General features: G+C 38.6%; 3 protein-coding genes across 3 annotated transcripts in view; 1 reads left to right on the top strand and 2 right to left on the bottom strand.

Moving 5' to 3' along the window:
• Nucleotides 1-767: 767 nt before the first annotated feature.
• LOC140929264 (aquaporin-12-like) lies at nt 768-1,971 on the bottom strand. Its single transcript, XM_073379068.1, has one exon. It carries the CDS (start codon nt 1,868-1,870, stop codon nt 980-982), a length of 891 nt encoding a protein of 296 aa, XP_073235169.1. The 5' UTR covers nt 1,871-1,971; the 3' UTR covers nt 768-979.
• Nucleotides 1,972-5,113: 3,142 nt separating this feature from the next.
• On the bottom strand, nt 5,114-14,135 carry LOC140929263 (small glutamine-rich tetratricopeptide repeat-containing protein alpha-like). The gene is made up of 12 exons (XM_073379067.1): nt 13,911-14,135; nt 12,667-12,779; nt 12,437-12,509; nt 11,463-11,562; nt 10,428-10,532; nt 9,542-9,596; nt 8,969-9,077; nt 8,286-8,350; nt 7,624-7,661; nt 6,890-6,958; nt 6,437-6,570; nt 5,114-5,371 (listed from the first exon to the last, which is right to left on the bottom strand). The coding sequence occupies exons 1-12, from the start codon at nt 14,008-14,010 to the stop codon at nt 5,352-5,354; spliced, it is 981 nt and encodes a 326-aa protein (XP_073235168.1). The 5' UTR covers nt 14,011-14,135; the 3' UTR covers nt 5,114-5,351.
• Nucleotides 14,136-14,279: 144 nt separating this feature from the next.
• LOC140930185 (methionine--tRNA ligase, cytoplasmic-like) overlaps nt 14,280-20,023 on the top strand; it is a 29,970-nt gene continuing 24,226 nt past the window's right edge. The window contains exons 1-7 of the mRNA XM_073379847.1: nt 14,280-14,532; nt 16,068-16,102; nt 16,215-16,273; nt 17,288-17,387; nt 18,134-18,262; nt 19,144-19,219; nt 19,980-20,023. The exon at nt 19,980-20,023 is cut by the window's right edge and continues 66 nt beyond it. Coding sequence (XP_073235948.1) covers nt 14,322-14,532; nt 16,068-16,102; nt 16,215-16,273; nt 17,288-17,387; nt 18,134-18,262; nt 19,144-19,219; nt 19,980-20,023 — 654 coding nt within the window. The 5' untranslated portion in view covers nt 14,280-14,321. The remainder of the gene's footprint in view (nt 14,533-16,067; nt 16,103-16,214; nt 16,274-17,287; nt 17,388-18,133; nt 18,263-19,143; nt 19,220-19,979) is intronic.

The raw sequence follows: 20,023 nt of genomic DNA, 5'->3' as shown, positions 1-20,023 counted from the left end.
CAACTGAATAAGCACAAGTTGATGCAGTCCCCAAATTATAACATGGGATCTCAAGTTCCAAAAACCCTCACTTTAACCCTTTAAGCCTCAAGAGTGACCAACATCAATTTTCTCCCAACAATATTAATAGATAATAAAAAGAAAGTTTATGAGAATAAATAAAATGATCACCTAAGAGAAAATGCTTTGATCTTTGAACAAATTCTCTCAACTAATTCTGTAAGGAAATGCATGGAGATGAGTTTGGAGAATTTGCATGTGGATAATGGGGCTTAAATGGTTAAAAACAAGGCTAAGTGCAAAATCTTTCTTATATCAATGGTTTCATACTTAGCCTCACTTTTAAAGTGGCCATTTAAACAATAAAATTATATTAATGTTCTTTTTATAATATAAACAACAATGAAATACCAAACAATTTCGCGTTAATATTTTGTTTGTTGCAAAAGGAACAGTTTATTATGTAGCTATATCAGTGGTGATCTTCCTCACATGTAAAGATAACATGTTATTTACATGTGTGAATACATGATGTTTTCATATGAAAGCTTACCTGGTATTTCACAGGTGTTTTTATAATAAAGAGCAACATTAGGATGTTCGCAGTTTATCTCGGGAGTAAGATTTATTTCACACAAAAATTTCTATGACCAAAATTTTCGACCAAATTTTCAAGGTTGACCCCTGTTAATAAACGTACCGTCGGTAACGTTTGATCACCTGCACGATCCATTGTATGAGTGGGTTAAAGTAACCTTTTGAACACGTGCACACGTGTCCATTAAATATTGAATTACATAGTTATTTTTGACCAAGAACTTTGGTTCTCTACATTGTTTACTCAACGAAGAAGAGAACATTTTGTTCTTGAAATGAAAGGCTTCTCTCGTTTTAAAATCGTTTTCTAAAATATCCTCCATGCAAACGTGTGGATAGTCACAATAAATTAAAATGCAGTTTAACACTCAACTTAAGTTCACTAAGATTTTGTTCCTTTACGTCTTTTCTTTAATTCTGAGGGGTTCAATTCCTCATTTTTGTGGTTTTCCACTGACGAACGACTGTCTTTCTTTCCCCAATACTTCTTCTCTGGTTTCATCTCGACTGGTTTGGGATTCCAGGTCAGTAGCGAATTTAGTACAATGGCGGCCATTGTTCCTATTACTGGCCCAAGCCAAAACACGAATAAATGTTCAGAAATGACTTCTTTTCTTGTGCAATAGACGAAGGTCTGAGCAGTAGCCAGCGCTGGATTCATCCATGTTCCGGTTGTTTCGGCAAGAGCGTAGGAAACGACAACAGCAGAAGCCGCTCGAATCACTGAATTGAACTTTTTGAGCGCGTGCCCTCGTGACATGAAATCACTCATTACTGTCACGAACGTTGCCATAATTTCGATCGAAATACCATACAGGAGCGAAACTTCAAGCGTCGATCGAAGGCCTTTCTTTACTTGCTGGAAGTGAAATTCACTCCAAGTCGATTTCCACAAAAACTGTATGAAGGGAAAGCTTAAAAGGCCGCCAATAAGTTGAAAAATAACTTTAGCGATATTTTCTTTCACCCAGTAGGCTTTCTTGTAGACGATGTCTTCTAACATTCCGCAAGGATTAGCGAAAGCCCCCTCAAAAATAAATTCAGCATGCTTTAAAGCTAATAGGACAAAGGTACAGCTGAGAGCAATCCAGCTGCTGTAGAACTTTCCAATGACGGAGATCTCGAACACACAAACGGATAACTGAAATGTTGAGATCAACTCGTTCGCGTAAGCGTAGTAACCACTCGGCAGAAGTCTCTTTAGAGCAATTCGAAACAATTCGCCAACAAGGAAGCCGGCTGAAATGGCACCTATGGACCAGTGGAAGACCATTGCGAATTTGATTTACAAATAATTTTTCTGACCTTAACAAACAACAAGGATCTTTACCTCAAAGTCATTGACTACCAACCAACAGGCAACAGAATAGTCATTTAACAAAACCGGTTTATTACCGGAAGTAACTTTGACCGGAAGTGGAAGAAATTGCGGCTTGGACATCTGGCCACTCTAGCCTGCGTACAGCTTCCCCCACCCCCATCCCGGAAAAAAATCGGAGAAGGGGCCCTTTCTCCGATTTTTTTCTGAGGAGAGGGTGGCTATGTACTCAGGCTAGTCAAAATGATGCAGTTAGTTTCTAGAGAAACTTGTTTTGCGTCATTGGGGAAGTAAAATACAAAGATTTGGTTTAAGCAAAGTGTGTAAATGTGATAAGGCCATCCCCCACTTTTTTTTTTCGTTTGGCGTCGACTTAGACTGCAAAACAGTCGGTTTTTTTCTCAAAATCAGTAAAGCGTGGCGTCTCTCGCCAGTCTCGCTCTCTGTTTTCAGCCTCGTTCCAGACCTTTTGTTTGACTGCTCGCGCGTAGTTGAATGCGCAAAAATACGGACTGTTTTGCAGTCTGGCGTCGAATGCGTTTCCTGTATCACACGAAGTCTCGAAATAGGAGGACTTGGTACCCCACGATGACGTTAAAAGTTAACATTCACATATTTGGATTAACAAAATGCACAACATACTGTAAAAATGTTCCTGGTTTGTCCCTGTTTTTCTCTATACTGTTATTATGCACATTTCTCAGATTAAAAGAATTATTTCAAGTGAAAAATGGTTTAACTACGTCGTTACTTTTTTTTTTTGAAAATGCCAAAAGTTTGGGTCGGTCGGACGACGCTAAACGGAGAAAAAAAGAGGATGGCCTAAGTAAAGAAAGATGGTTAATTTTGTATAAATGTTTCACCGTGGGTGGTCACTGCCGGTGTTGGGCTACAACTCGCAAGAAACCCGACAAGAAATCTCATTCAAATAAAGAACTAGCTCAAAGCCCGTCATTTCTTTATTAATTTACAAGTTTATCTCTCACTGACAAGAACTTGAAACATTTCTTTCAGTTGTAATACAATTTAAAACTAAATATTAAGTTGGGATTTTTATCTGTCTTCGTAATTTCTTCTTGCCACACAAGCATACTCTTACGTCCAGTATAGCTGGAAGTATCTGCCATAAATAAATATCAAACTAAAATAACCAACTGTACTAGTCTGCTCTACAGCCGTTTTATTTTTTTGTCTCGTCACGCAACGCTCTGGGGAGGAACGTTGCGTGACGACACTATACCCATCTGTGTACCAGACTACAGCTCTACAGGCCTTTCCTAAACAACACTGGTTGTCTCAGGGAACTTTACAGCTTTAAAATTCTGATTTGAGACAATTGGAAAGGAAGATTCAGCTAGCAAAGATAATAAGAAAAACGCCACATGAACGGCCAAAGTTTTACTGGTGCGTTCGTGTGAAATTGGGTTGGTTAGGAAAAAGAAAATCGAGAATTTGATGCATCGCGAGTACAACACGTGCCGCGCGAGGGAAGCAAAACATTTTCTCATCAGTTTGTGTTCCCTGCTAGTTGAGGCCTCAGGGAAAAGAGGCCTCTGCTAACAGGGTAGACTTCAAAACAGTCGGTTTTTTTTTTCTCAAAATCGGTTTAGCGTAGAATAAGAATAGCGTTTGAGTCTCACGCGCGCAAAGCGCGCAAGCCTCACACGCCCGTAGGGCGTTTGAACGTCTCTCCCCAGTCTCGCTCTCTGTTTTCAGCCTCGCTCCAGACCTTTCGTTTGACTGTTCGCGCGTACTTGAATACGCAAAAATACGGACTGTTTTGCAGTCTACTAACAGGGAAGAGTTTGTGGAGACAAACCGGTGGTATGACCATACCATGGACCATTCTTTCGCCTTCCCTTTGTAAATAAATTCCGTCTAGCAGAAGACTCTGGGTATGAGATTGGCTAACAAGGCGAGACGAATCGGTCTGAAATAAAACCCAACACAGGGGGCATTCTGGGACACCTAAGAAAACCTGGAAACAAGTATAATATAATGCCGGAAAGATAGACAGCAAAAAAACTGATCGGTTTTTTTTCCCCCAAAATCGGTTTAGCGTAGCTAAACAGTCTCACACTGTTTTGCAGTCTAAATGAAAGTGGAAACACTAAACCTAATCGTTAAAATAATAATAAAAAAATTGTTCTGTTCGCTTATATTCACTTGACTGATCTCAGGTGATGTGGGTTTTATCCGGGGGGGGGGGGGACTCCCTCCAATTTCGAATGGGTGTGTACCGCCCGGGGTCTCAAATCCTGCCCCTATTTATGGATGAGACAGATGAAAACTGATACTCTATTTTAGGCCAAAACCTGAAAAATGAGACCAAATTCAAGGGAAAAACAAAACCTAAGAATTTAATGGAAACCTTAGTTAAATCGCTTTGATAATACCCTAAGGTAAAGTTCAGTTTAAACCGATGATTTGTTTCTCGTGTAGCTGGGCATTTACGCACTTGAATTGCAACTAAAATAACGGTAATAACGACACCCTATCTAACGAACGCACCGGGAATACAACGCCAAAAAGAACAAAATTAATACCCTATTTAAGGATGGAAACACCGGGGGTACTTCCCAGTAACAGGCTAATGGGGATGTGCCGCCTGATTGGGTCGCATTTTCATGGCTGGATTGACTATAATGGGGTTGCATTTTCAGTAGAGTTAAGAGTTACTAGAATGGGATCGCACATTTTCGGGATTTGGGGGATCAAAATATTCAGGTAGGTACGGATTTAAAAAGGCGTAGATTTTTACTTCATTAAATTTAACCACTGTGTCAATTCATTTCATGATGACCTAGTTAAAAGGCTTTATAAAGTAGATGCGTAAAGAGAGAGTTACTAAAATGGGATCGCGAAAATTACATTTTCCCAAAAGTGACTTAAGATGGGGTCTATACTTGGCCACATAATAGACTATAATGGGTAAGGGGTTCTAAGAGGCCAGCGGCACATACCCAGCAAAAATTATCCGAAGTACCCCTTCCCCCCCCACCCCGGATGGAAACCCTTAAAAACCATACCCATCGGGAAGCACACACCTATCTAGCCCATATACGGGAGTAGCCAGTCCCCGGAGGGGGGGGGGGGGGGGTCTAGCACATACCAGGCGGAAATTTAGAAAGTAAGAGCGCCGCTAAAGGGGAAAATTTCATCCTATAGCGCCGCTGAAGTATTTCATCAGCTTATTGGTTAGTGTAACCGTTTAAATTTTAAAATCATTTTCAGTTTGTGAGTGCTTTTGTATACTGCTCTTGTTTTTAGTAAATCCCTTAAAGAAAGGGATTTTCTTGAATTTACATTTATGGCATTTTGATGCGTTAAACAATCACTCCATTGAATGAAACGGGTTCTACACGAACTTCCAGCTATACAGAGTATGCAAGAACTTGACTGAGTATAGTCTAACATTTGCAAGGAATGATCACCATCAATTGGCATCTCCACCATCTGAAAAGTCAAACACAGTTCAGGACAGTTACGGCTGGTTTTCACTAGCGACGGAGTCGGAATCGGAGTCGTAATCAGAAGCGTAGAACTTTAATATCTAGTGAAAACAGGGTTCTGATTCCGCTTACGACTCCGCCGTTTACGATCAACTGAAAACTGGGTTGTCGGAGTCGCAAGCAGAAGCGGAAGAACTAAACCAATCACAAAGCATGGGAACGTGCATTGTGATTGGTTTATTCTTCCACTTCTGCTTCCGACTCCGACAATCTGGTTTTCACTAGATCGTAAACGACGGAGTCATAAGCGGAGTCCGAAGAAAACGGAAACGTTCTGATTCTTCCGACTCCGATTCCGGCCACGTCGCGCTTATGACTCTGCTTACAACTCCGATTTTTGATTTTCACAAGGTCATGAGCGCTCTTACGACTCCGCTTACGATTCCGACTCCGACTCCGCCGCTAGTGAAAACCAGCCTTTAATTGCAGTTAAAACTCTAAAGAGCCTTGGAACACCCACAGAGATCAGATTACCAAGCAAGCAGAGGTTTCTTTCTCGCATTTACGAAGTCGTTCGCGTTGCTTGTCAGTAGCAATTAGATCGACCACTATCCCGATGGTTTGAGGCGGGCATGAAAGAGGCCGTAATTTTTCTACGCATCAGATCGCACAAGCCGAGGATGTGGAAGGTACAAGTCGCCACACGTGTGGAAAAACTTGTTCGATAGTTAAATACGAGTAGAGCCCAGTTTAGCCATAGATCAGCGTCCACCGCACAAAGCTTTAGCTGCTCCCTCCACCTCACCTATCAGTTTTCGAGTTCGTCTTATAAGTTTGACCTGAGACCTTGATGTGCCTATAATGCGTTCTCGTTTTTTTTTTGTCCACCGCTGAGTTACTAAACTAAATAAACTTAGAAGTTTTCAAATACGGAAATTGGGCTGCGAACTCTATAACCTTCTTAGGAGAACTCGCCTCGAGGCGAAACCAGAGTATAAAACCAAAATGTCATTGTCAATGCGAGTTTGCCTGTGGAATGAGACAAGATTTGACAAACTGATATACTGACCTGGTTTAGAATCGTCATTTTCGGATTGGTCCTGTTGTTCTCTGTGCATATTAACTGCAGCTTGCGCTTGGGTTCGCAGCTGTTCAAACATTTCAGGATTTGACTGTTGCATCTGCTCACCAAACTGCTGGGCACTGGTGAGACAAAACAAGTTGAAGACTTTTATAAATTCCAAACAAAATTACCCAATGACAAAGGCCATGACCATAGGCTAAGCAAGTTATGAAAATGTTAGTAATAATTCGTGAGGAGAAAACAAAGGAAATAACTACCGACATGGTAGTTTAGATATCAGATCTTAATTACTATAAAATGTTGCTTACTTTATCATGGATGTTTTCCAGGGTTATTGTTCATTTAGGAAGCTATTTTCAACCCATTTTTCGGTTAGGATATCAGATGAAACACTCCGCGTTATGCTTGATATAACTTCTAACAATAAAACTCACTTACGCTTGAAAAATGCTGGCCGCACCACCAGCCCCACCAGGAGATGTGCCTCCACCCATCATACTCGTCATCCTAACCAAAAAGTAAAGGACAAATGTTGTTTTAGCCATTGAGTTGATTAAACCATTTTTCCACCTAAAAAAGTTTAAGAGCTCGCGTTTCGAAAGCCAGCTAGTCGTCAGAGCGCCTTCCGACGACACTAATGATTACCAGAGAGCTCGCCTGACCTACGAACCTTGTGTTGTCTATAACAGAGAGTTCGCATGACCTATGACTCACGTGATTTTCAAACAGAGAGCTTGTACGACCTACGACTCAAGTGATTTCTCTCGTGATTTCCAAACAGAGGGCTCGCGTGACCTTCGACTTCTCGCGAGTTCCATATAGAGAGAGAGCGTGAGCTGCTACTCACGCAAATACCAGAGAGCTTGCGTGACCTCCGATTCGCGATTTTCAGGTAGAGAGCTGGCATGATCTACGGCTTGCGTTATTTACAAACAAAGAGCTCTCCTGAACTCTAACTCAGACAATGAGATTGCGTGACCTACGACTCTCCTCTCGAGACAGAGAGAGAGGGGGAATCGGTAAACTGATGCAAGCACTCAGAGGTCACGGTTTTCAGATTCTACGAAATAAATATTAATGCATTTTTCTTGTTTCTGTTGGTGCTTGCAACAAACAATTCACAAGCTACTTACAGAAATATCAACAAGACAAAATTGAATACTTATACTTACATTTGTTGGACACCTGGATTGCTCATGAATGACTGTGCCTGAAAAAAAAACAAAACAGAAACAACATCATCAACAACTGATTTTCTTCAAAAAATCCTCATATCTCATCCAAAAACCAAAAAAAACCTCTGACATAATGAAAGCTCAACAATTCATATTACAGGTGTAAGGTATGAGTGATGACGTAAATTTTGTAATGAACTCTTCACAGGGGGGGGGGGGGGGGTACCCCTTTTCGGGTGGAGCCTTCCCATATAGGCCATCATAGGGAGTACCCCTTGCGACTCTTCATAGTATCATAATATTAATAATAATAATAACAATAATAATAATAATAATAATAGTAATAATATGAAGTAGATTCAAGTTAAGGTCCAAAGATAACATTGTTTTGAAAATTGGGGAAAAGAGAACAAGTCAAATAGAAAGACGGATTGATGAAAGCTGTCTTCTGCTGGAAATACAGTCATTATTTCATCTTTTTGACAAAGCTATGGATATAGATTTTGAAGAGAAAAAACTTTACTACCACTAGTATTAAGAGTTAAGATTTAACTGGTACTCTGTAGATGAACTGACTAATGTATATGCCATTTGGATTGATTGTAAACGATATGGAATTTACATTTCATATTAATTCTTTATCTTATTGAGAGGATTACCATATTCATGATGGCAGGGTTTGTCAAAAGGGCACCAAGATCCATTCCTCCTAAGCTGGGCAAACCTAAGAGAACAAAAATAAATTCTTTAACTGTTCAGCTGCAGAGGGAACCAAGGAAGGAAGTGGTGGGAGAAGGGAAGATGGGTAGACTGTTTACATTCCTCTATTTTTTTGTGAGATCATTGAGATATAGTGCATCTTACCGTTAATGGCAGCCATCTTGATTTTGAAATGTGCTGAGGGGGCAGGTGTCGGGGATTATAGCTGTAGGGGGAGGGGGGCGAGAAAAATATTTTTCTCGCTTCCTCCCAAACCGCCCCCGCCCCCTAAGTAGTTTTGACACTCATGCAAGATGGCAGCCTGTGACGCAAAGTGTTCGATCTCGACAATCTTACAGAAAAATAGAGGACTTTGAACAGTCTAGAAGATGGGTAACTGCTTGGGATCATCTCTATTTTGTTTTTAGGGATCTAGATTTTTTTCCACTACATTCATTCCATGATGATTATTCCATCCCCATTATATATTTTGCATGAAAGGTCAAATGAGGGAGCCCATTCCTTATAAGCCCGGTGGCTTCTCTTGGGCTTCCTCGCCATAAGAGTTTAAGTAATTAGATTTTATTTGATTTGTATAATTTTTGGCAAACAAAACAATAAACAAAAACAATAAACAACCTACCTCCAGGTGCTGGCCTCGCCCCTCCTCCTGGCTGGGTCTGTTTGATTTTTTCTTCCACCTGCGACAAGCTGGTTTGATAAAATGTGCTGCCTGGTTCCAATTCTAATGCCTGACAGTCAAAAAACAAAAATATGTATCAATATTATCACTGTTTCATTTGGTTTAGTTTCTCGTGGTCATGGTAAATGAAATATCCAGGGCTTGAGTTTGTGCTTAAGGTTTCCATGTTCAAATACGGCAGAGCTGCAAATAACAGTAGGTCATTGGACAAGGTCTGACTAAAATTTGCCTATGTCTGAAGAAATCTTACCTACAATTGGACATGATCAGACAGAACAATTAATAAAAGTCATTTTGTAACAGGAGATTTGCACAGTAATATAAAAAAAGTCAACAGAATGTATTTGTGACAACTTCTCCTGTTTAACCAACCAAAAATGTGACCACGTACATAATATTATAACCTAAAAAAGAAGGATTGCCCAAAGGATAAATGATATAGTTTTTGTAATTTTTATGTCACCCTCTGATGAACCAATAAGAGAGTTTCATAGATGGGGTTCTTTTTTATACCTTTGTATAACATTCCTTTGCTTTCTGGAGGTTATTCAAGTTGTGGTATGATAAACTGCAAGAAATAAAGGAGGATTACTAAACCAGAAAACCTTGAATTACCTAAAATATTTCATGTATGTTGATTGTGTAGTGGCCAGTAACAGTAAAGTTCAGGACATGCCAGCAAGCCTCTGAAACCATATTACTAGTTACAGTGGTCGAGTTTTTTCATGCCTCATTGGCTTTTCCCACGCATCAAAATAACATGCCATTTAGTATACATCTGGTGTGCACTGTTATGTTCGTTTCGCGGTAACAAACGTCATGTTTAAAGAAATGTAAGGGATTATTGTAATGGTTGAATAAACATTATCACTGTACAAAAATACATGTACATTTAAAGGATGATTTCCATGTGACCTCCATGATTGCTCAGATGACTGACGAAGAAGTGCAGACATTGCAGCATTTAGAGGTGTTTATGAAAACAACTCTCTGGTGAACATATTAATCTAAGTGATTTATCAAAACAAACTCTGAGATCAATGGAAGTCACTCCTGTTTTAAAGGTTGGTTTCCATATAATCAATCTGATCACTATAATCCTTCAGATCACTGGAATTTTTCCATGACAGGAGATATGGTTTTTTTGGCACTGAGTGGCATAGTATGCAAACTGAGGTATTTAAAATGATGCCTAGAGGTCCTCCCCTTCTCTCTTCCCACTGTTTCTGGTTTGCTGGGTTTTTTGCTACTCACTTTTTTCGACTTGTATGCCCTGCCTGAGAGCCTCGCTTACGCTACCAGCAAGCATAATATATTTTGAAAGTTGGCATTAGTGCTACAGTAGAGGCCACATTTTCAAATTTGTGTCCTGTTTTTTTGTGGTGCTAAAGCCACTTACCCCATTCGTCCGTAAGCTTTTCCATAGTTTGGATCTAAAGTAAGAGCTTTCTGACAGTCTTCTATGGCCTTTTGATGATCACCCTTTTTGCTGTGAGCTGCAGCCCTGCAAAAAGTAAACCACAACAACTACTGTAAAATAATAATAATAACAATAATAATAATAATAATAATAATAATAATAATAATAATGATAAGGATAATGATAGTAATACTATCGCCGCCTGGTTGGCTCAGTTGGGAGAGGGCAGGTCTGATGAGCGGGAGGTCACAGGTTTGAATCCCGGCCGGGCCAACACTCAGGGTCTTTAAATAACTGAGAAGAAAGTGCTGCCTTTGTAATGACATCTGTAAACCGTTAGACTTTCTAGTCTTCTCGGATAAGGACAAAAAATCGTAGGTTCCGTCTCACAACACTTACACTTACATGGTTGTTGTGGGATGTAAAAGAACCCACACCACTGTTCGAAAAGAGTAGGAGACATAGACCTGGTTGTTCTGGTCAATCTTCACACATCACATCATTCACATCATGGGTTATGTGGGTACAATAAGCTCATAAATGGCCTGAGAGCAGTTGCCAGTGGCGTCTTTGTATGCTGACGTCTGAACTTACTGTTCACAGGTTAAAATGTATCGTAAGAGGGCAGATCTGTTGTCCTCTCACACATGACTCTTCATTCATTCATTCACTTTAATTGTCCTTGCCCCTTATGGGGCTTTTTAGGGATAATGAAACGAATAATTTAAAGTTATATAACATGGTTAAAAATCCCAACTGGTAGGAGCAAAACAGTTGGCTATTTTACAAGCATGGCCAAGGATTTGAGCTAGAGGACTACCACAAACAAATCTAGCTAGTTGTCAGTGTAAGACTTGAACTTGGGACCTTTGAATTACAATTAATACAGCACTCTAATAACTCTAATTGCTTAGCCATGCTGCCTTCTCTAATAATGCCTCAAAATATACCTGTATGTTAATTTATCCAAGTACATGTATAAACAGAATGGGTAACAAACAACTAAAATCAAACCTGTTACAAGGAAACACTGCATTAGCACTGTCCAGTTCCATTGCTTTGGTGTAACACTTTATAGCCTCTTCATACTTCTCTTCTTTCATCAGCTGGTTTCCTATGAAGACAATATGCTTTCAAGGTACAAGCAAGAGCATCAAACTTTTTCTGCACCAGCTTAATCAGAGTACCCTGCGAGCAGAGGCTTCATTTTCGCTGTGTAAGCTATCATGCAAAAAGTAGCATCTGCCGACAACCATTCAATTTTGTATTGTGCATGCGTGAAATTCGTACGGTGGCAAAGAAGGGTCACACATGCAAAATTAAAAATGTTGCTGCAAATTAAAAATAGTACATGTATGCAAATTAAAAATTGTACATGCAAACTAAAAATATTACCTGCAAATTAAATATAGTACATGCAAACTAAAAATTGTGCTGCAAATTGAAAATAGAAAACATATCGATGCAAATCAAACATGAAAAGTCCTGCGCACTCAGTATGAGTGATGAGGACCTGGTCCGAGCCGTGAACCTGGCCTTACAGCCGTCGGCCCAATCATGTTTCATGTTTGTAATATTTTTAGTTTGCATGTACAATTTTTAATTTGCATGTCCTATTTTTAATTTGCAGCAGCATTTTTAATTTCCATGTGTGACCCTTCTGGGTCACCGTAAATTCGTCATGCGATTTGCAAACAAAATTAATCGTCAGGCCTGTTGTGACAACTCTGATCTGCTACACAAGACTCATGTAATAATTAAACCGGTCAAGAACAGGAAAAGACCCTTTTTTTAAATTTATTCGTCCAGATTTCTAGACAGATTTGAACAGTTGTCGGCAGAGGCTACTTTCGCACGATAGCTCACACAGCGAAAATGTAGCCTCTGCTGCAGGGTATAATCAGAGATGCTTACAAACTTATGGAATACTAATCAGTGGACAAACTTGAAAATTCAACATATTTATAGACCTATAAAAATTAACCTACCTTCTGTCTTGAGATTTTCAGCTTTTAATCGATTTTCTTCAGTAGACTGAGCAGATGTGGATCCCCCTATACTCTGGAAAATAACATGAAAGTAACACTGAAATAAAAATGTCATTATCTCCAATTTTATCTCCAATTTTATTCTTAGTGACATCATAGTGGAAAACTAAAATAAACCCTACATGTACATGTCAAATATTACAGGAAAAATCTTCCAATAAAACACAAACCTTTACTGCACTTTCAAATATCTCCTCTAGTGGTTTATCAAACTTGAGTTTCTCCACTTGTGAAGAATCACCTCTGTCTATGCCATAAACACTTTCTAAACACTGAATGGAAACTAAAAAAGAAGGCAGCAATTTTCAGTTGTTCATATTTTGTGCCTGGCTTTTCTCTCTCTCTGTACTTCTAAATCTGATCAGACTGGGATCCTTTAAACAACATGGTTGACTCATAATTCCAGATTGACAGGGGATATATTATTTGTCAGTCTTCATATATAAGTGGGGTCCCCAATGACCCTTTTTTAAAGTTACTTGTCCAATTCTCTTGAATTAATTTTGGCCGATGCAATTTAGGTAAAAAGGGCTTACATTGTATAAATGTGCATATACAGGACAACAAAAGAATTTTACTGTTAGAATACATGTATGCCAAAATAAGGGCTATAAGAGACTTGTGAAGCACTGCAGGCAGAATAGGTTTAGTATAAAATGAGAAGGGGAAGTTAGATTTGGTTGGTAATTAAAATGATTAAAATGGCCTTTTAAAATTTTTTTTTAATAGAAACAGCACTGTATTTAATTTAGGTGATAAATAAGTTGACGGGAATTTAAGTAGAAAGTAAGTATCAATAATATTATCACATAACAGAAAGTACAAGGGTCAATAATTGCAGCTGCCACTACACTTTAAAGGGGCCACTGATATAGAATACAGTATATTTCCTTGTTGAGCTATAAAGAACCACCCTAGCCATAGGGCTGTAATCAAGACAAAGTAAGAATCCTGTATCTATGACAAAATTTGTTCCTGTTTTCATTTGAGAGGGAGAAACTAGGGGAAGTGAGAGAATAAGCTAATTGATGGTAAATGGAAAACAAAATTTTAGAGAAATTTCGTATTCTAGAACAAAAGGTCCCCAAATTTTGATTCACTTTCTGAACAAAACCACAGGAGTAAAATCAATATCAGTTCAACTTCACCTTACTGAAGAAGTCTAGATCTAAACTATCTACTGCACATATTTCCTCTTTCTGCATGTGACAAATTGGGTTTACCACAAATTACAGTTTGTTACAAATACTTTCATTTAAACAGATCTTGACACGATGCCAGCCACTCTTGACGGAGACTTTGTCTCTAAGCTTCAATAAACCATAACTTTTGGATGGTTTTCGTCTAGCTTCACTTTTGTTACCTGCGCCCAAATTATCAAAACTGAAACGAAAGTAAAGATCCATCAAGTTACCTTCTAAACTCTCAGCAGAGTCACCGACTACCGCTCCAGACTTCAACTGCGCGGAGAGGTGCTCAATTATGGCGAAGGCTAGCCTCTGTGAATTTGACATGTTTCTTTTAAAAGTAACTGCACGGCCAAATCTCTTTAAACTAAGTTTTTCCACGAAAAAATGCTTCGATCTTCAAAATTCGGACACGTTTCCAAATGCAGTTCCCTTTCACCGAGGATGTTGCTGTAATTGAGCCTGCAATGTTAGTAAAAGCGGCAGATAGCTCCTCCATGTACGGATACTTCAATCACCCTTTTAAGAGCCCATAATAAAAGGACAAAAAGACAGCGGTTAAACTCGTCCCAATTCTCCTCATCCATAAAAACCAGGTTTTCACACGTGAAATTCTGGATTTGTCCTTCTTGCATCAGATGTTTTGGATCTTTTCCGGGGTAAAATTTAGCGCTTTCCTGAGGTCAACGTTTTTAACAAGAACTCCAGTCTATCGAAAATTTATATCAAGTAAAATTGGCTCTATTATGAAGCTTTATAGTGATCAAGGCAACCCGATGTTGCTTCGAATTTTAGCGGCAAAAAATTTAGCAGGCATTCCGTTGACGGTACAGTACATCAATTATGAAGGTGAGATTGTTGTTACTTCCTTTAGAAAGAGTGAAACTTAATGTTAGGAGAAAAAGAATACTGCTTCAATTTTAATGGAAAATCTGTCACTCGGTTTCAATCGATTTTTGTACAAAATAAATTTTTGCGGGATCGCGTATGCTCTAAAAAAAGCTTACTTCCTTTATCCCACAACTTTATACTCTTTGGAACGTATTATCTTTTTATTTCGACGAGTCGTAAAGAAATCGTCACAAACCGGGATGTAATGTCGTTTGGTAGCATTTTAACACCTTTAACATGTAGGTCGAGTCCTAGCAGATTATAACTCTTGGCTCCCTTGGGAATTGACTCTGCTGAATGAGCCAATAGGGTGAGGTCTTGGGAGACGTCGGGGGGTGTCTCCCATTATGTGAGAATTTTAGTCGAAATATAAATGAAACACTCCCGTCTTAGCCTGCGAACGGCAGATGTTTCAACTCGCTCATCGCCGCTGAGGGACGTTTCACGAAAACGAACGTCTGTGACTCAGTGACAGACATTCCATACTGATGACGCAAAATCTGTCCGGAATCCGGTCAGAAGCGCTAATTGGTCAACAGAGCAGATTCATTGTTTTAGCTATTGTTTACAAATGACAGACAAAAGACAAAAGGCCACAAAGGTCAAATGTAAACGCAATGAATCTCTAACAAAACAGCCAATATTTGTGGACTATAGTCTTCTCTAGAAGAAGTATTTGAATTTTGCTGGAACTCATTTGCAGATGAATACAATACTTTATCAGAATCGACCAGGAGAAACATAAAATTAAACAAATTTGCATTTGGAACCCCATGACTACCGAATTTATTATGTAAACATTGATTTACGTCATCAGTATGGAATTTCTGTCGCTGAGTCGCAGACGTTCCTCCTTGCAAAACATCCCTCAGTGGTGAAACGTCTGCCACTTGCAGGCTACTCCCGTTTGGGTGGAAATATTTTGGAAATAGTGCCCCCCCCCACCCCCCAGGAGAGGTGATCGTTTTTGACCAGTCTGTTCAATTTGACTGAAACTTCCCCTTCCATTTCCAAAAAATAACGTTTTCCAGTCCCATCTCAATGAAAATGAATCAAAATTTTGGTCAATATAAATGAATCATGATCCCATTGGAATCTTTGCCTCAATTGAGCGATGTCATTCCATTTACCCTTGGTTAGTTGTCCTGGTGTCTGACTGGTTGTTTTGGGATATTGAAAAGCACCCTGGGCGTCCTGTTCTGTCTAGGTGGGGTACATGTAAGGGACCATTTACTCCATCCTAAACCACTGCCCCCATCCACCCCCCCCCCCATAAAAAAAACAATAATAATAAATAAGTATATGTTGTAGTTAATTTGTTGTCTCAGGTACTTTTTGTTTTTCTTTTATTTTGAGGTATGGTAATGTATGCTAATGTAGTTGAAACAGAGGAACAATAAAAAGTACCTGAGATAAAAAATTAACTACAACATTTATAAAGTGAATCCTAATCACCATTTTTGTTTGCAAGTGTACATGACTCTTTTTTTCAGAGAGAAACAAATTTCGTTTGCCAGGACACAGTAAGGTTAGTATCAAAAGATATAATTTTTTTTTCAGTTATCAACAGGTGTCAGCTAATTCTGTCTCTTTAATTTATGATTGTGCTGTTTCTTGTAATCAGTGTGATTTGTTTGCAGCTTCCAGTGCTTGAAACTGAGAATGGAAACTTACTCAACAGTGCTAATAGCATCTGCAGGTACATGTAACTTTTACACTGCATTATTGACAAAGTGTGAGCTAAAGATGCCTAGATATTGGCCAAGTTCTTTTGTTGCAATTTAAAAACGAAAGCAATTTTTCCTTTTTGTACTTGTTTTCTTGGGTCTTTAATTTGGCGTTTTTTGTGATTGAGGAAAAATCACGGAATTGAAGACCATGAATTAAAAAAACCCCACAAAAATTAAACAGTCACATGAAATTTATCCCCCATATAGAAAATTCAAACCACAGGAAAAAATGAGTAACATTTAATAACTACAACATACACTGTACAGGTTATATGCATCCACAAATATTGACGAAATAATTACTACAGGCGTAGCTGGTTTTGCTAGTACATTCCATCCCGTGACTGTGTCTTCTGTTGTGAAATTACGTTAATATGCATTTTGCTTGTTTCATTTTATCTCAATATTTTAAAAAGTTCAGGAGATTGAAAAATAAAATCAAGTTGAGAATGCTCGAATTGCGAAATTTAATGCCCTTTTTCATATTTTCTCATTGAAATTGCAAAAATAAAAACCTGCGAAACCAGAAAGAAGAATGAGGCCAATATCCAGCCATCTTGAACAAAAAATTAAAGTTCAGTCAATATAGGATTGCTGTAGATAATTCTTTGTTTTCACTTCTAAAGTCATCTTTGACTTAATCTCAGTATTTGTATATCTGTGATTTTGTTACAAATAGTTATGGTGAGTCCTTGGGCTCATCTTGTGAAAAGTCGTGAGTCCCAGTCCAGAACCAATGAGTCCCAGTTATGAAAAAACAAACAAGTTCAATGGGCCTTTACGTAACCAGGCAGTTAATCTCAAGACAGACTCCAAAACTCTGTACTATTACACTATACTGAAATTAAAATAATTATAGTCCTTTTATTTTAAAGCACAACAAAGGCTAAAAGAAATATGCATCTTTAAACAATAGCCATAATAACTGCCACAGAAATTACATGAACAGGATTATTTCAATGCATGCAATTTATACGTCATAGATATCTCCTTGAGCTCAATGCAAACTTCAAAGAAAATGCTGATCCTGAAACAGAAGCTGTTATTGACCAGTGGTTGGAGTGGGAGAGTACATCTTTACAGGTCAGTTATCAGTTTATCACTGGGTAGAGTCAGGATGGGTAAGTCAGTTATTTATCACTGAGAAGAGGTGGAAGAGTACCTCTTTAGAGGTCATTTATTTGTCAGTGGTTGGGTACAGTTACAGTCCGTTATTGATTATTGGAGGAGGGTGGGAGAGTACATATTGATATGTCAGTTACTTTATATCCATGGGTAGGGTGGGTGGGGAGAGTTTTTATTGGTGAGGAAGGCTTGGAGAGTACTTTTCAACAGGCCACTTTTTTTCAGTGGGTAGAGTGGGGGGTACAATAATAGTCAGTTGTTGATAAGTGGGGAAAGGTGGGGTACAGTTTTGGTCAGTTATTGGTTAGTGGCTAGGGTGGAAGGTATATTTTTCGGTCAATTTCTTTTCATTGGGTGGCGTATGATAATACATTTTTAAAATTTATCATTTTATTGACCAGTGGGTGAGGTGTGAGTGTACATTATGTCTTGAGCGTCATGGTGGGCAAACTCATGGAAGGTCATCTTAACAAGCCATTCATTACTGTCAAACTTTAATACAAACCACACCTGAAATATTAAGATCAGGGTGCAAAAGCAGACTTACAAAACCACAAATTAATTACCATTGCTTCTTGTTTTTTTGATTGGGGTTTTCCTTGCAACACAATAACATTTAAAAAATATTTTTATTGTTTGCAGTTTTCTGTTTTACTTTAAGCATTTAATTTAATAATATTACTATATATTTTTTTCCAATGCAGCCTGTACTATTCTCACATCTTGTGCTGTCCATTGGTCTTGGAAAAAAAGATAGTGGACACATCGAGGATCTGACAAATCTGCTGAGTCATGCAGATGGGGCTTTATCATCAAATAAGTTTTTCTCTGGGGTACGGTATACTGCTGAAAATTTTTTATTAATTATACATTTATAAAATTCTTCAAACATCATTATATTGCTACAATAGTACGCGCGCTCTGATTGGCTCCTCAGCTTGGTGTTTAAGGCATACAGATAGTCTGTGTTTAACTTGATAGTGGACATCCATGCTATGGTCAATTGACAGCTGTCAAAAAAGGGTATCTGCTGACCAGTGTCACATGACTGTATCGCGTGCTTAAGTGTACAACTCACTGAGGTGACATGTTTTTCAACGTTATCCACTGACCAATTTATTATTGGTTTTAATTGATTGCAGACTCAATTACTTCCTGTGTTTATATTAATAGTGCTAAACAGGCCATATAATAAATAACTTATTAACCTCATCCATTCAGTCATTACAGGGAAATCCCAGACCTCGGCCTTGATGTATCCACCTCGCTATAACTGTAAACTCAGTCGATACATCAAGGCCTTGGTCTGAGATATCCCTGTATTGACATTAGTCTTGGTTAATGACTGGTATATAATATTAATGACTATTAATATAAGGCCTGAGACCCAAAAAGTGCAGATAAATATTTCTCAAATCCACGAGTAGTTCAAGAAGAAAAACTGACAACGGAAATCACTACTAAAATTTTTGAAAAATTTGTTTCAGAAATTATGTTCATAATTTTTAAGAAGCTACATCAGACACTCAACACATTTTTTGCCCAAATTCCCAGACCCTAAATAGTTGGTCTAAGGGATCTTTAGGCCAATTTCTTGGTGTTTAGGTATGAAATGAAGACAATGCACCTTATGTTTGAAACTACAAGCATATTCCCTAAAGTACCTTAACAATGTATTATGATCATGTATTTTGTATTGTTTTCTTTACAACAGGATCAGCTTGGTTTAGCTGATGTGGTCCTTTGGGGCTCACTTCATCCTTTGCTACTTGCTGAATCTAGTTTGTCTGGTATGTGCAGTATTAGAATTGTATGCGACCAATTATTTTTAGTGTAAGGTCTTTTACAGTGCAACCAGAAAAACCGTGAACACTTGAAATTTTCAGGAATGTTTATTTTATCATGACCAATCACACCAAAGCTCAGGACATGCATACTAGCCACCAAACCCAGGGTGCAAAGAAAGTCATTTTTAAAGCTTGCCATTCGGGCAAGTTGAAGCTAGCATATACTAGCCCAAACGTCATTTCAATTAGCCCCAAAAACATTTTAATGAGCAGAATTGATTTCACAGTTCTTCTGTAAGTTGAATTCCTCAAAAAAATTCTTTTGCCCGTTGGGCAAGTTAAGAACAGAATTCACTAGCCTGATAGTAAAATCCACTAGCCCCGGGCTATGGGACACGACTTTCTTTGCATGCTGTAACCACAAACTAATTAGCATTCTTGCTTGTGGTTCAGTTTTCTTATGCCTGATTGGCTTTTTTCTTGCAACACAAAAACATTCCAGAAATATTTCTGGTCTTCATGGTTGTCTCGGTTTGACTGTAATATCCTTTGGTTATTACTAGTAACTAAATCATTGACTTAGTCCGGAAAGCAACGACCCTAGGTAAGCAAGATGTGAGAGGTGCTTCTCTGCCTGCTTTAATTTTTTTTTCTCAAACCTTGACCTGTCTGCAGTTTGATGCCAAACAACTAATGGGAGTGAAATTTAAAACAAAGATTTCTAGCTCTTCCTTTTCATTCCTTGACTCCTTTCATCTTGCAGGCCCACAGCTTAGCAATATAGCAAGGTGGCACAGTTATCTCATG

The sequence above is a fragment of the Porites lutea genome, chromosome 3, assembly GCF_958299795.1.
Source record: "Porites lutea chromosome 3, jaPorLute2.1, whole genome shotgun sequence".
In the NCBI taxonomy this organism is placed as follows: domain Eukaryota; kingdom Metazoa; phylum Cnidaria; class Anthozoa; order Scleractinia; family Poritidae; genus Porites; species Porites lutea.
The sequence above is the reverse complement of the archived record's forward strand: the minus strand, read 5'-3'. Positions and strand labels throughout refer to the sequence as shown.

Excerpts from the sequence above, each read along its gene's own strand:
- LOC140929264 (XM_073379068.1), bottom strand. The coding sequence starts at position 1,870 with ATGGTCTTCCACTGGTCCATAGGTGCCATTTCAGCCGGCTTCCTTGTT.
- LOC140929263 (XM_073379067.1), bottom strand. The coding sequence starts at position 14,010 with ATGTCAAATTCACAGAGGCTAGCCTTCGCCATAATTGAGCACCTCTCC. Across the intron at positions 10,533-11,462 it reads GCAGTGTTTCCTTGTAACAG|GGCTGCAGCTCACAGCAAAA; the intron begins GTTTGATTTTAG and ends TACTTTTTGCAG. Across the intron at positions 6,959-7,623 it reads AATCCAGGTGTCCAACAAAT|GATGACGAGTATGATGGGTG; the intron begins GTAAGTATAAGT and ends CTTTTTGGTTAG.